The sequence below is a fragment of the Scatophagus argus genome, chromosome 13 (assembly GCF_020382885.2).
Source record: "Scatophagus argus isolate fScaArg1 chromosome 13, fScaArg1.pri, whole genome shotgun sequence".
Taxonomy (NCBI): Eukaryota; Metazoa; Chordata; class Actinopteri; family Scatophagidae; genus Scatophagus; species Scatophagus argus.
The window spans coordinates 12403170-12416479 of record NC_058505.1 but is presented as its reverse complement, the minus strand read 5'-3'; the positions used below and the strand labels follow the sequence as shown (position 1 = coordinate 12416479).

The 13310-nt window shown below is 42.2% G+C and overlaps 1 protein-coding gene across 4 annotated transcripts in view; it reads right to left on the bottom strand.

The window, feature by feature from the left end:
- The window catches only part of LOC124069752 (ephrin type-B receptor 1-B), a 145749-nt gene that overhangs the window by 46908 nt on the left and 85531 nt on the right, over window positions 1-13310 (bottom strand). For all 4 annotated transcript variants that reach the window (XM_046409164.1, XM_046409163.1, XM_046409165.1 and 1 more), the window contains exons 4-5: window positions 12882-13037; window positions 5146-5481 (exon numbers count right to left, since the gene is read on the bottom strand). In XM_046409164.1, coding sequence (XP_046265120.1) covers window positions 5146-5481; window positions 12882-13037 — 492 coding nt within the window. The remainder of the gene's footprint in view (window positions 1-5145; window positions 5482-12881; window positions 13038-13310) is intronic.

Below are 13310 nucleotides of genomic sequence, written 5' to 3'. Positions count from 1 at the left end.
TCAAATGAAATAAAAATTGCACCCGGAGAGAGAGCCCTGAAGAACCGTCTAAGATGATGAAACTGCTGGACGAAAACGAGGAAAAAGGCAATCCCCTTCCAAACAAATGGAAAGCCTTTGCAGCCTGTAAACTGAGAAGACATAATGAGTGGTGTCTTGAATACTCTACACGGACATGTTTGCCTAACATCTCATCTGATTTTAGAACCCCACAGAGCGCAGATCTCTTTAATTCATCTGGTTGTTTGGATTTCAGTCTAGCACACAGCATCCTAGCATCTTGAATGCAACCCACCCGGTCAGACTTGCCCATAGAAGGCCCAGGATAGTGATGTTTGCATTTCTGTGGGAATAGCTCTCCAAACAGAGCAGCTAAGTGGAGGAGGATTGTTTGTAGATATACTTGGCATTCTGTGGTCTGAGGGATTGTTGGCACACAATCCAGGTCAAGAGGGCTGCGCCAGTAAGATCAGCGAATTGTTGAGCATCGCATTAGCTGAGTAAGACAGCACTGCCATGAGATTTATGGACATTTTTTCACCAACAATGTTCACCAAATCACCCTTGCATAACCACTCAGAGTAGAAAGGAGTTGTAAAAATGTTTAAAAGATGAAAAATGTCCTCCTCATCTGAAGCAGCTGTGGATGTAGGTTAAGTGTCCGGGATGGATTACATAAGAAAACATGGCTGCCATGCCTGTAGTTCTCACCGCAAGTACTTTTATCATCCACAGCATGACAGCCATATATATTCAACTTTGGGGTCATTCAACAATTCAATAAATCCACTAGAAGCAGAGGGTGTCTCTTACCCTTAAAATTAAACCACACTATTTCACAAAGAGACATAAGATGGCTATTTTTCAATAGCTAACATAGATAAATATGACTAAATTCAGGCCAGACGTGAATGATAGCCTAAGCGGGGGCAGTATATAACCTCTGTGTCTGTTTCTGTATGTGTGTGTGTGTGTGCTCTTGTCTCCTGGAGAGCACAAGCTGTGAATGAACTCCTAAATCACACTATTGATCAGTCCTTCCTCCCAGATACACGCTGGGATCGAGGGCAGTTAAATGGCCTCCTTGGTGATTCACACTAAATCCCTCCTGCTCCAACCTCACCTCCATCATGCCGTCCTCTCCTCATCCTCATCAGCGCTCTCTTTTTCTTCTTCTCACCTTTGTCTTCTCATGGCCAATTTCCACCATAACCCTTCTAACTGCTACCTGACTGTTTTCTGGGTGGTCTCTTGGTTTTCCTTAATCTCACACGAGTCCACCCTTAAACCATGTCAATTTCAAAAAAGACACTACTGAGACCAGTGCAAACCTTTTTACCGCGTTATCTGACTTAAAGGACCACTTCACCTTCTCTCACAGGTTGACATTCTTATGGTACTGGAAGGGTAATAATATAGCATTACCGTTGTCAACCGTTTATATCTCATGGGAAGGCTTTATTTATCCCTTAAATCCAAGATCCACCAACCTAAAGTTGTTTTGAGCTGAGTAGAGGCAAGAAAGACTTATTTTGTTGTGAAGGCCTCTTTTAATTATGTTAACCAGACAGAACTGTAAGACTTCAAAACTAGTTTTGGGGGGTACTGTTGACAAGTCAGCTAGTCACTATACAATAAAGTTGAAAACTGGTGAGATGCTCCTCTAAACAGAGATGTGCTGGATGGCATTTATTTTCATAACATGGTCACAGTGACATCTGTAAATGCATATATAAATGCACGTGAAATTTACTTTCATAATACATGGAAGCAAAACCATGGATTTGAGAAAAGGTGGGTGAAATGGAAAATAAATAAGAGGGTATGTTGATTAATTATCTTCTATGCAATCATATTACTCATCTCCTCCATCATCTTTTTTAATAGCTGGGCTGAGCACAACAGCACATTACAAAAATGGCTCACCTTCAAAGTCAGAGGCTGGGCAGAGAGAAGGATTTAAAGGAGACAGTTAGCAGTGCACACTTCACCTTTAATATACTGCCACATTCTTCTGGTGATAATGAACATCAGTATCTTTCTAGAGTCATATTTTTGGGATAACTAACACCAACATGAAACAGAACTCAAATGAAAGCATTCAAGGGAGTAATCACATCCTAGATATCTGTGCACCTGTGCATTCCCTGATGTGCATAAACAATGCCGTGCCATATACACAAAGAAATCTGTCTGTTCAACTGGCAGTCTTGACTCTGGCAGAGAGAGGACATTTTGTGAATTTTGGGTTGTGCATTGTTCTTCTGCTTAGTCCAAACAGTGCCACCCTTTGCTTTTGTCTCACAGTGCTAAAGTTGTCATTCTGATGCTGAAGCGATCAAGTAGGCCAACAGTTTTCCAACTGTGCTGCTGCAATTTTACTGCTTTAATAGTGAGCCTTTATATACTGTATACCCAAGTTACATTACTTGCCGGTTGCAACAATTGCAACATACCGGGTATGAATGGTGTAATGATCCAATTGGATGTCTGATGACTAGCATTGCATTGGGAATTAACATGTTCCTGAGGCCTCAGTTTTTATAGAATACAAACACCTTTCCAATGGCAACTTGATTTTCGTGGGACTTGCTTTTTATCATGCCACCTGTGCCAACCCTGCATCAGAAACACCAAAATAAACAGACAAGATGATTGCAAGGTTCCTGAAAATGGCAGCGTGTTGTATTTCTTAATGCAGCAATCTCTACGAACCTACAAGACTGTCACTGCGTTTAGTTTCTGGAACGCATTATCAACATTAATCCATTTTGGATACTACTGCCTCTTCAGTGGTCTGCCAATGAAACCCTCCGTTGAAACTAGGAACAGTGCAATTACCTAGCTACAAAGGGCCACACAGGACTGGACATAGGCCTGGCAGATTACTGGCAGACACCTCATTACTGCAGCAGACTTTAACAATAGGGCTGGGCATTGCTTCTTCTACATCTATCTGTCAAGTGTGCTATTAGCCTGTCAAATGAGGACAGTCAGCACCATTAGGCCACTCTGATAATCAGACCTATTTACTCCCTCATTTTCCTCTCCTTCACTGTCACAGCCTTGCAGTCTGGTCAAAAAAAGAAAAACTCTCCCTTTCTCCATTCTTCCCTATCTTCCCTCCCATTCCTCCCCTGACTCATTCTCAGACAAAGACATGTTCAGTTGGTCATTACATTCCTCTGAGAGTCATCGTAATCAAATACGATATACCCTACACCAACTGGGCCAAATTTAATTTCAAAATGTACTCCTATACAAAAGGTATCTGGGTAAAACATTTTCCATTTCACTGGTCTTTGAGATTAATGTGGAGTGAGCTCATTCTTCAATTAAAGTGGAAATCAGTACATCAGTAACTCTGAATTCATTTCACATGAGGTATTTCGTCATTGGGTCAAACTATGCATTTGTCTATGCAAGTGCTCAACTGTACATGACAGAAAATCATAGCGCATAGCCAATAAGGAACCAAGCTGACAAACATGTAACTCTTTCCTTATGGGAACCAGTATGAACTCAACCAACAATCTCTTGTCTTTCACCACACTGTAACTCCCTTTCATGTCTGTTATTAGATCCCACAAGCTCCGGCTGTGATTTTCACGGTCCGCCTCATCCACAGAATCACAGAAAAATGAAGAGAGGGCCTCATTTAAATTTTTCACTTGGTCAATACTTGTCCCTTGATAGGTGCTTCTGCGCACAAGTCAAAGATCTACAAGACCATGAAAAACACTGGGGCAAAAATACAACCCGCAAATACAATATCCTCGAACTGTCATTTCCATTGGCTGGGTTCAGGTCCCATCACTGGCACAGTGTGAGCACAAACTCACACATATATAGTGAGACAGAAAAGGAAAAAGAAAGAGAAAGATAACAAGATGATGGTCATTTCCATTGGCCGGACACAGATCCATCACAGGCAAAGTCAGAGTAAGTACACACACACAAACAGAGAGAGGACAGAGGAAGCAGGAGTGAAGAATATTTCAGCGTGGCCTGAAAACAGTAGCTGTCCATGTATCCATCTTGGGCCAGCCTCTTCCAGTCTGATATTAAGGTATTGGACTGTAAAGGGAGCCGAACCTGGACAGCTGTTCTAAGTCTGTTCTAACTCTAAGTCTGTAGTTCAAAATGTTGTCAGTTGGTGGAACAAAGACGTAATGGCTTTGAGGCTCTTGCCTAATATTCAGTGTGTTCAGTGTATTCTGTATTCAAGGAAGGAAGAGTTAAGTAAGATGAATTCTCTTGATGTTTTTATTAAGAAATCAGGATATTGTCCGTGTATTAATCTGAAGATTTACAGACATGTTTCAACTGGGGTGTAGCCTGCCGTGAAGAGAGAAGTACTGACTTGCTCTGCGGCATTGCTATCAAAACAAAGTCTAATTAAACAAAGACTGAAGAAAAACAACAAAGAGACATGTCAGTCTGTGAAGCAACCAGCCTTCAACATCCAGATGTAAGCCTCAAAACGAGGACTCATAAATGACTTGTGTTGTTTTTGCAGGGGTGATTGCCTTTACCGAAGTTGAAAAGAAAGAATTCCTGGAATGCCCAACAAGTGCAAACATGGGGCTTTCTATCATCGTATTTGATTTGCAAAGGAATGGACGTGCGGTGAATATTGCTTGTCCTGTCACAAAATGCAACATGCTGTGTCTTTGGACTGGGCTCAAACTCCTCCATCGTGTGGGGGAAGCTATTACCTTGATGCAGGGAAGTGAGACTTAGAAAGAGAGCATGTATGTACATCATTCTAAACTAAACAACTTGGCTCCATGCTTTAAGCCGTAACGAAATTATTCATGATGGACTGATGTGAAATCTTAGCAGATGCCGTCATGCATCTTGCGCAAGATGACGGTCTTTTGAGATGATTCACATTTATGCAACAATGGTAGAATTTACAATGTCAAAAAAGGGTAACTGAAATGAAATTACTAAAGGAGGGAGAAATCCACATTACAGACTGCAAAGAGGATAGATTTAAAAGTAACATAGGGAAGGTTACGTGGTCATGATGAAATTGCAGTTGGATAACAACAGTCGTCATCATCAGTACCATACCATACCACTACCACTACCTCCACATCATCATTATCATCAGTACACCTTGTCACAGAAGCCACTTACCAGCCTGGTTGGTAGTAATGTCTATGGAGACATGCTGGGCAGGGTATGGACTCTTATTGCTGACACCATTGACAGCCTGAATCTCAAAGCTGTAGAGGGTGTGAGCTAATAGGTTGCTGATAAACACCCTGGTCTCAGTTAGACCCAGCTGTCGAGGGACAAACTCCACATTGTCGTCACAGTGGGAGCAGGAGCGACGGTCAGCCTGGCACTTCTTGCACACAATGTTGTACACAACGTCATCACGGCCTCCTGTCTCCCTGGGCGAATGCCACTCCAGGATCACAGAGGTTTCATTCACGATGGAGATCACATTTCTCGGGCTGGATGGGACACCTGTAAACACGCAGAGAAAAGATGCACATTTGTTCTGCAATGTTTAGGTGGCTGGTGTGTGTCAAAGAACATCCACATGGTTGTCAGAACCCAACGTTTCCCCACAGAACATTGCATTGCAAACAGATGATTAATGTTATTCACTTCACGTGTCAGTGGTGTTAATGTTGTGGCTAATTGGTGTACACCTGTAACCATTTTATATCAGTACAGACTTTATCATAAGGCAAGCTGCCATGACTCTGAAAGCTAAATGACACATTGGTTTTCAGGAGAAAATGAAAACTGTTTCACAAATCTGCATGCTGTTAGGTCAATTTAGTCAAGTTAGTCAATTTACAACCCTATAATAAATATAAATGTTGTTGTTCAACAGTATCTTGTCTTTTTTCCTCTTTTTCACCATCTTCAGCACAATTGGAATGCTAATTTATTCCATTCACACCCAGGGAGTTCATACAGCGAAACGTTTGTGTCTATCAAACATTGGTTATTTAGCAAAATGCAGTGTTGCATGGAGTATTCTTATCCAAGTGGCTCTGGAGATTCACACTCCCATTCACTCCCTCATAGCCCGCAGCTGGAGCAGAACCTCAAAGACGATATTCAGAAAGAAATCAAGAAATAATAAAACTACTGTTTTGCTTGAGTGGTGGCTTAATATTAGGGTGCAGAAAAGTGGCTTGTTCAGCCTCCTGCTACTGGAGCATAATTATTTAAGAGTTAAAATCTGTTCAGATGGTAGTGGAGAATTTTGCTTAGCTGAGGCTCTGTGTCCCTCCGGCTGCTCAGAAACAGCTCTTCCTTTTCACATACCAGACACTGCCAGTAAAGAAAAAAACCTTAGTCAATGCTGCTTAGGTTAAATGAGGCTGCCCTGCAGAGCTGATCTGGTACCAATTCATCCTCCATAAAGCCTGACCTTTATCATTAAAAGAGAGGTTTAACTGACCCGCTATTAGATTCATGACTCATGTGAAACTAAAAATCTGCTCAATTCTATAGACCCTTTGAGGAATTACTCAGCTCTCTACCATACTGTATGTCCTTTCCTAGTCTACTTTCTTTTCACCCCTGAGAAAGTATAACATGAAGAAGAAGAATACATATACATTTTTAAGCATATTATGATACAGCACTTGAGTTTCATATTTCTGTGGGCATAGGGCTGATAGTTACTTCAGTCAACACATACACAATTAATCACTGCTGCTGTAAAGCCATGTGGGATAACCCTGGGGAACTGGGACAAAGCAGTGGAACACACAAGGGTGAGGGAGCGGCAATGTTACTGGTGTGAACTGAGCTCAGTGCTACAACAACAGAGAGGTCAGTGACAGGAAGGGCGTGACCTCTATAGTGTGATTATTATGGTCTGGCTGAGAGGACAGCTAGCGTTCAAGAGACATGGTCAAAAGGCATGTACCTTGGATGCAACTAGATGTATGACACGTGGAAGAAAAATATGGCGATAAAAAGTGTGTGTTGGTAGGAACAAGCTATTTGATGGAATTGGCAGCACTTTAGCTTTTCCCCTTGGGGACTGCACAGTAGACACTTTATATGTTACTCACACTGCTTGAATCATTTGCATCATCCATCACATACATGACCTTGTCCCCAAACTTGCAATGCTGGGAAAACCAATGTACATCTAGTTATGTGAAAAATGCATATGACACAAACACACATCTCAAAACTATCTGTTTCCATGTAGTTATGTCTGCACTGCTTTTATCAATGTATTTATACATAGGTGGAAGAAATGAGTCTTTCCTGTTTGAGGTGTGAATGAGGTGTCATACTGCTTCGTCCCAATTACAACCAAGCTCCGCATATGCAAGGATGGCACAAGAAATTAGATGTGACTGCCACTTAACTGGTGATTTGCAGAGTATTACTGCAGCCTGTGGCTGTTTTAATTTGCCATACGATTTAATTTGTTGAGAACGTTACTTACAGGCTCTCAGCTGGCGTTCATTTAGCTATGCCAGTCAGATTTGGTTGTGCTCATATACACGTTGCTTTCACTGAATTTACAGAGGCAAAGCATCATCTCCAAGCAGCTCATGTTCTCTTTGTGAAGAGAACTGTGAACTGTATCACAACACAGTAAGGGCTCTATTTTAATGGTGCAATTACAACAACCAGTGCAAAGTGTTAGGCCATTTGCACAAGGACAATGAGGATGAGTCAATGTACATGTGTTATTTTTGTTCAGTTTGGGCAATATCTTTATGCACATAAGGGTCTGGAGAAGGTGAATGTAAATAGGAGTCATGCAGTGATAACCGTATCTCTTCAGCCAGTCACATTATTTGTTTCATACCCTTTAAACAGCTGTGGTGATAACTGGGGCATGTGATGCTTCTGATGAAACAAATCAACAGTAGAGTGCCAACCAGCTATTCAAAGTAGGAAATAAATATGATATAAGTGTATGATTTATGAATAACATGGAATTAAATTATTATAGTCAACAAGATGAAAACAAGATGATGTGGTGTTTGACCTAAATGAGATACACTGAAAGATGTGCTTGTGTCCCAGGTGCGCTTAGGAAATAGAAGGACAGCTAGATCTTCATGAATCCAAACATAATATATACAAGATTTTAAATGTGTCCCCATGACAGTTAAGCGCAACGTACAATTTTGTGACGTGCTCCCTAATACCTTGAACTCATCTGAATAAAAAAAAAAAATCATCTAACTTCATTCTAAAATTCTGCCATATCATGATGTGCATTGTTCAGAGTTATGATACATTTTACTATCCCACTCCCCATGTCTTCCACATACAATATATGTACGATGACGCTGTCTGACTTGGTGCTCCTCACAGTGAGCTAGCTTTAAGGTGCCATCTGGACTGTGAAACACCACAACCCAGTTTCCTCCCTCGGCTGCTAATATAGTGCCCCAGTGCCCAAAATAAACACTTCTGCACATTGTTTACTCATCCACCCTTTGAATGGTCTTGAGGCGGACGCTTCTCTTCTTTCAAACTGTTTGTTTTTATGATGTGAAACAGGCCTTGAGGGACCAACAGAAGGTCCCTGTGTGGAGATACTGATCACAGCCAGAGGAGCTGGGAGAAAGAAAGAAGGGCTGTGTGGGTTGGTGAGACATGAAATAAAACATGTTATAAGGACTAATGCTGTCTGGCTGGGAGTCTGAGAGAGTCACAGATAGTCTGTGTGTGTTAGTGTGCTTGTGAGCATGAAGTGCAGCATGGGAGATGTGCGTGCATCCACAAAGACCTGTCTGAGGACCCAAAATATGCATACAAATAAGCTTTTATTCAACTGACAAAAGCATAATACAGGTACACACACCCACATTTCTCTCTACAGCAACTCCAAATGTTGAATTACCTTGACTCTGCTATAGGAATGTCAGAAAACTGGTGCCATTTTGTGTGAACATGCACACAACCATGTGCACATTCATATGAAGCTTTTTGTTCTCCTAGCTAGTACAGGGATTAGACCAGACCAGTTACTTTTGACTTAGCTCCATTTAAGAACTGGACGACTGACTGCTGTGGGAAGCACCCTCAACTAACTCCAGAACTCACAATAGAGTTGATGTGGAGAAATAAAAAAAAACTTGGAGAAAAGAACAGAATATTTATGCACTTTGATGACTTAGTCCTCTTTCTCTTTGAAAACAGAACAAAAAGAGAGGAGAGACAGTGACTGGGAGAGCAAAGAAGAAAAAATTCTAAATGGGATGATGAGTAGAATGGAAAAGCAGATAAGTCTGCCCTTTCAGTTGGGAATTTTGATGGGTTTTGTTTGTGTTGCAAGCAGGACAGTGTTTGACAGGGCTCAAAGAGATTTTCTGGTGAAATGCCACAGATTTGAGTATTGAATAAGAGCCAAGAGATTCCAGGCCAATGTGGTATGGATCAGGAACGTAGAATCCCATCAGAACCATTTCCCTTCTCCTACCCCATATTTATTGAATTCCATCCCAAAGGTTTTCCTCATGAATTGGTTGGTGGTTGGCAGTGGTGGTTTTGCAGACGTAAACATGCATATGCAGCATTTTTTTCATGTTGTGTCTCACTGGGACTTTTATCCTGTGTTACTGTGGGCTATGTGTAGAACATCCCCAGACAGCTCTTCTAATCCATCATTTCTCAAATGTACAGATTCAAATCTTAGTTTGTCACATCCCTCCTACTGTGTTAATGTTTTATTTTTTTTTTTCTATCTTTGTCATTAGTCTTTTCCTCCCATTAGCCCCTTCCTTCTTCACTATTCCTCACACCAGGATGTACCATCACTGCATATTTTTCCCCTAAGGACCAATCTGTCAGGTTTCGGCTTACGCAGGACTCAGATGCAGAGATAGTGATAGAATATAGAGTTTTATTCTCCAAGCACAACCCCCAATCAAGCCTCTCACAGAGCAACAGAGAAAACAAGAGGCTATGAAATTATTCTTGGGCTAAAGGCTCTAACTAGGCTAAGAATTCTACAATCTAGTAAAACAGAAAATCACTTCTACAGGAGGAAATAAAAAACTTAGGAAGGGAAAACAAAAACTTCAAAGAACCAAAAATCACTCTCAATTGAGGATATCTATCTTAGAAAACAAACAGAAATAAAACTGAAAATCACTCCAATAGAGGAAGAAAATCCTAAGAACATAAACTAACAACTCTCCTTGACTAAACCTGAACTATGAAACTTACAACGAAAAATCACTCTGTTTCAGAGGCTAGAATAGAACGAGACACGAGGTACATACACAAACAAAGACAGTGGAATGGACGAGAGCTGGTGCGAACATGAAGAACGAAACACACTGGCACAAGACAAGGGAAACACAGACTACTTGAACACATGAGGGTGATGGGGACCAGGTGGAAACAATCAGGTGGTTGGGAAGACAATCAGACTGGAGACATGAGGAAGGGCAAGTGACCTGAAACGAGAGGAGAGTTACTTTTCAAAATAAAACAGGAAGTGACGAGACAGAAAGCCAAGACAAGACCTCACCGCGGTGTGACACAATCAGCACAGGTTTCATCATTTGACTCCCCTCAGTTACCGCTCAGCTTGTCATTCTCCCTTCTCTGACTCACACACTGAGAGAAACCCACTGGTCCAGCATGCGGGAGCTGGCTGACCCCCACCCCTCCACCCCCACCATACACACACACCATTCTCACATGTACAAATTATTTCTTTTTCACACATGCACACCTACAGGGAGGCTGAAGTACGTCAGACTGGGGCCTGGAGCCTGAACAAGGAACCAGGTGGGGATGCAGTGCAATGCAAACCACTGTGGCAAAGCACACTATGCTGGATAGCCAAGCTGAGAGGAGTGGGCTTCACACTGCGGAACAGAACACTTGGTGTTCTGTCCCTCAGGCAAGGCTAGATTCAGCACAAGACAGAAGATTGGGATAAAGCAGGGACAGGAGGTGGACGAGTATTTGGAAGTACATCCCAGGCTTGGCATATCCCTGAGGGAAAAGAGGGTGGTGTATCATGAGAAGTCCCCCCCTGCTGACAGAGCCAGGCGCTGGACAATCCATCAGCTAGCTAATCAGACTGATCTGGAGCACACAGGGACTCATGCCTGTGACGATGGTGATGAGCGCTAAAGCTACAGCTTCAGCTGCTGTTACAGATTGGCCTGATTTAAGCTACTCTACTAGTGCTCTTATCAGGACCCAAAGTATTAAAGAGATTTTACTAGGATGATCTCAAGGCCTCCCCCTGCTGAGATCTAGGGCACCGTGAGCATCAAGCTCAGCTGTTACTGTATGGTTCAGCCTTCAGAGAAGACTTTGAATAAGCTGTTGTAAAAGAATTCTTAAATTGAGGAGGAACTTAATTTGGTTTAAAATGTTAATGTTAAAAGGGGTGGTTAAAAACAAAATTGTCACTCAGACATTTCAAATGGATGTGTAGATGAATTCGGATACAGATGACTGAACTTTACTTCATAGTGCACTGTGTAATTGTGATTGTAGAGGAGGGCAATCCCTATTAACTTATAAACGCCATAACGGGATACTTAGTATATATGTTGTTTAAAACCCTCATCTATTGTTGCCTAAATGTTAAGATATTGAAGACTAAAGTTAAACTGGCATTGCAGAAAACAGCATGTGAAACAGAGGACAAAAAGAACAAAACTGACAGAAAAGATAAGAGCAGAAAGGAAATGGAGTGATTGAAAACAGAAAGTAACACAGGCTGCATTTGGAAACCGAACACCGACCAGAGGGATCCGTTCAAGAAGCTCCACTGGGGAGCTGTTGTGGAGATTGCTTGGGGAGAATTCAAGACCTCGAGCTAAAGACAGATGCTATACTTGATGGAGCGTTCACTAATTCACCAGAGAGCTACGCAGTATACCATGGGAGGGCGGAGAAAACTCAAGGTGAAAGTGGGGTGTCATCCGCTGAGAACATCGAAAGCCTAAAGGTGTAGATGGCTACACTTGGGAAGCGTTCAAACAGTCAGCCAGTCAGCCACAGTGCATTGGTTTTCCTCCGCAGCTTTAAGGCACTTAGTCAGAGTTTTAAAAGGGAAAGAGACGAATTCAGTGCACGTTCTCATTGCGAAGACTACCATACCAAAGGAGTGTGATCCTGAGCTCGATGCTGAGACCAATTAGCCAGGTCTATTTAAATAAATCAGGACTAAACGAATACTTAACCACACCAATAATGCTTCAGTGTCTGCTGTAGTGAGGAGAACACACCATTAAGACACTCCCCAGTGGCAGTGAAAGAAGAAAGGTAAACAAACTTTTTGGGGTCTAACAGTTCTCTCCTCCTGTGTAACTGTGTGTCAGCAGGGACGGCAGGAAGGCTTAGCATATTGCTTTTACATCATATTAAGATAACTTTGATGCGGTGAGAGGCCTTATTGGATCTCCAGCGGTTAACGGCAGGACAGTGTCAAAGCTTCGCTGCATCTGCCTGAGTAATTAGGACTTCAGGGGATGATAGCAGACAGAAAGAAGGAACAACAGCAAGAAAGAGGGACAGAGAGAGGGAGATAACTGAGGGAAACAGAGAAGAAGCTCACTGATGCAGCGATGGAGACGTCAGTGATGGAAACCCTGCAATGTAATGATTATGACAAGACTGAAAATACAACAAGGGTTCTAGTAACATGCTAATTTAAAAATCACTACGGGTGCTGGTTTGATGACAGCGAGAGAGAGACACAGAAGGAGCGAGATAGCAAAAAAATAATGGGTTATATGCATGACCAGTGTATTCAGGACTGACATGGCATACAAATTTATACTGAAATGGATAACAGAGACATACATATGTCTATTACAGGTGCTAGTCCTACAAGAATGTCAGTGTGTGACAGTGTTAGGGGGTGTATGTCATGTCATGTACGATAAACTCACTGGTGCAGGGTTCATCTGGCTGATCACCATCACCGCGGTAGTAGCCGTTACGGCACACACAGATAGTGGCGGCCTCAGCTGTGGAGCGGCTGTTTGGAGGACACTGTAGACACAGACCTGGACCCTGGGTTGACTTGAAGGTACCCGGCGGGCATGCTGTGAGAACAGAAAAACAATGTCAGACACTGAAATAAAAAAAAGGTCAGAGATGTAAACAGACTGAGACTGAAAAGTATGCGCTAAGTTGAAACTGGCACACATAACTTATAACACAAATTATATACACTTTTGCTGTTTTGGATTAAACAAATGACACTTGTTCATTAGTGAGCATTAGAGATGCTGCTAGATCAGGGATCGGCAACCCGTGGATTCGGAACCACATGCGCCTCTTTCATCCCTCTTCTCCCATGGCTAAGAGAGGGCGAG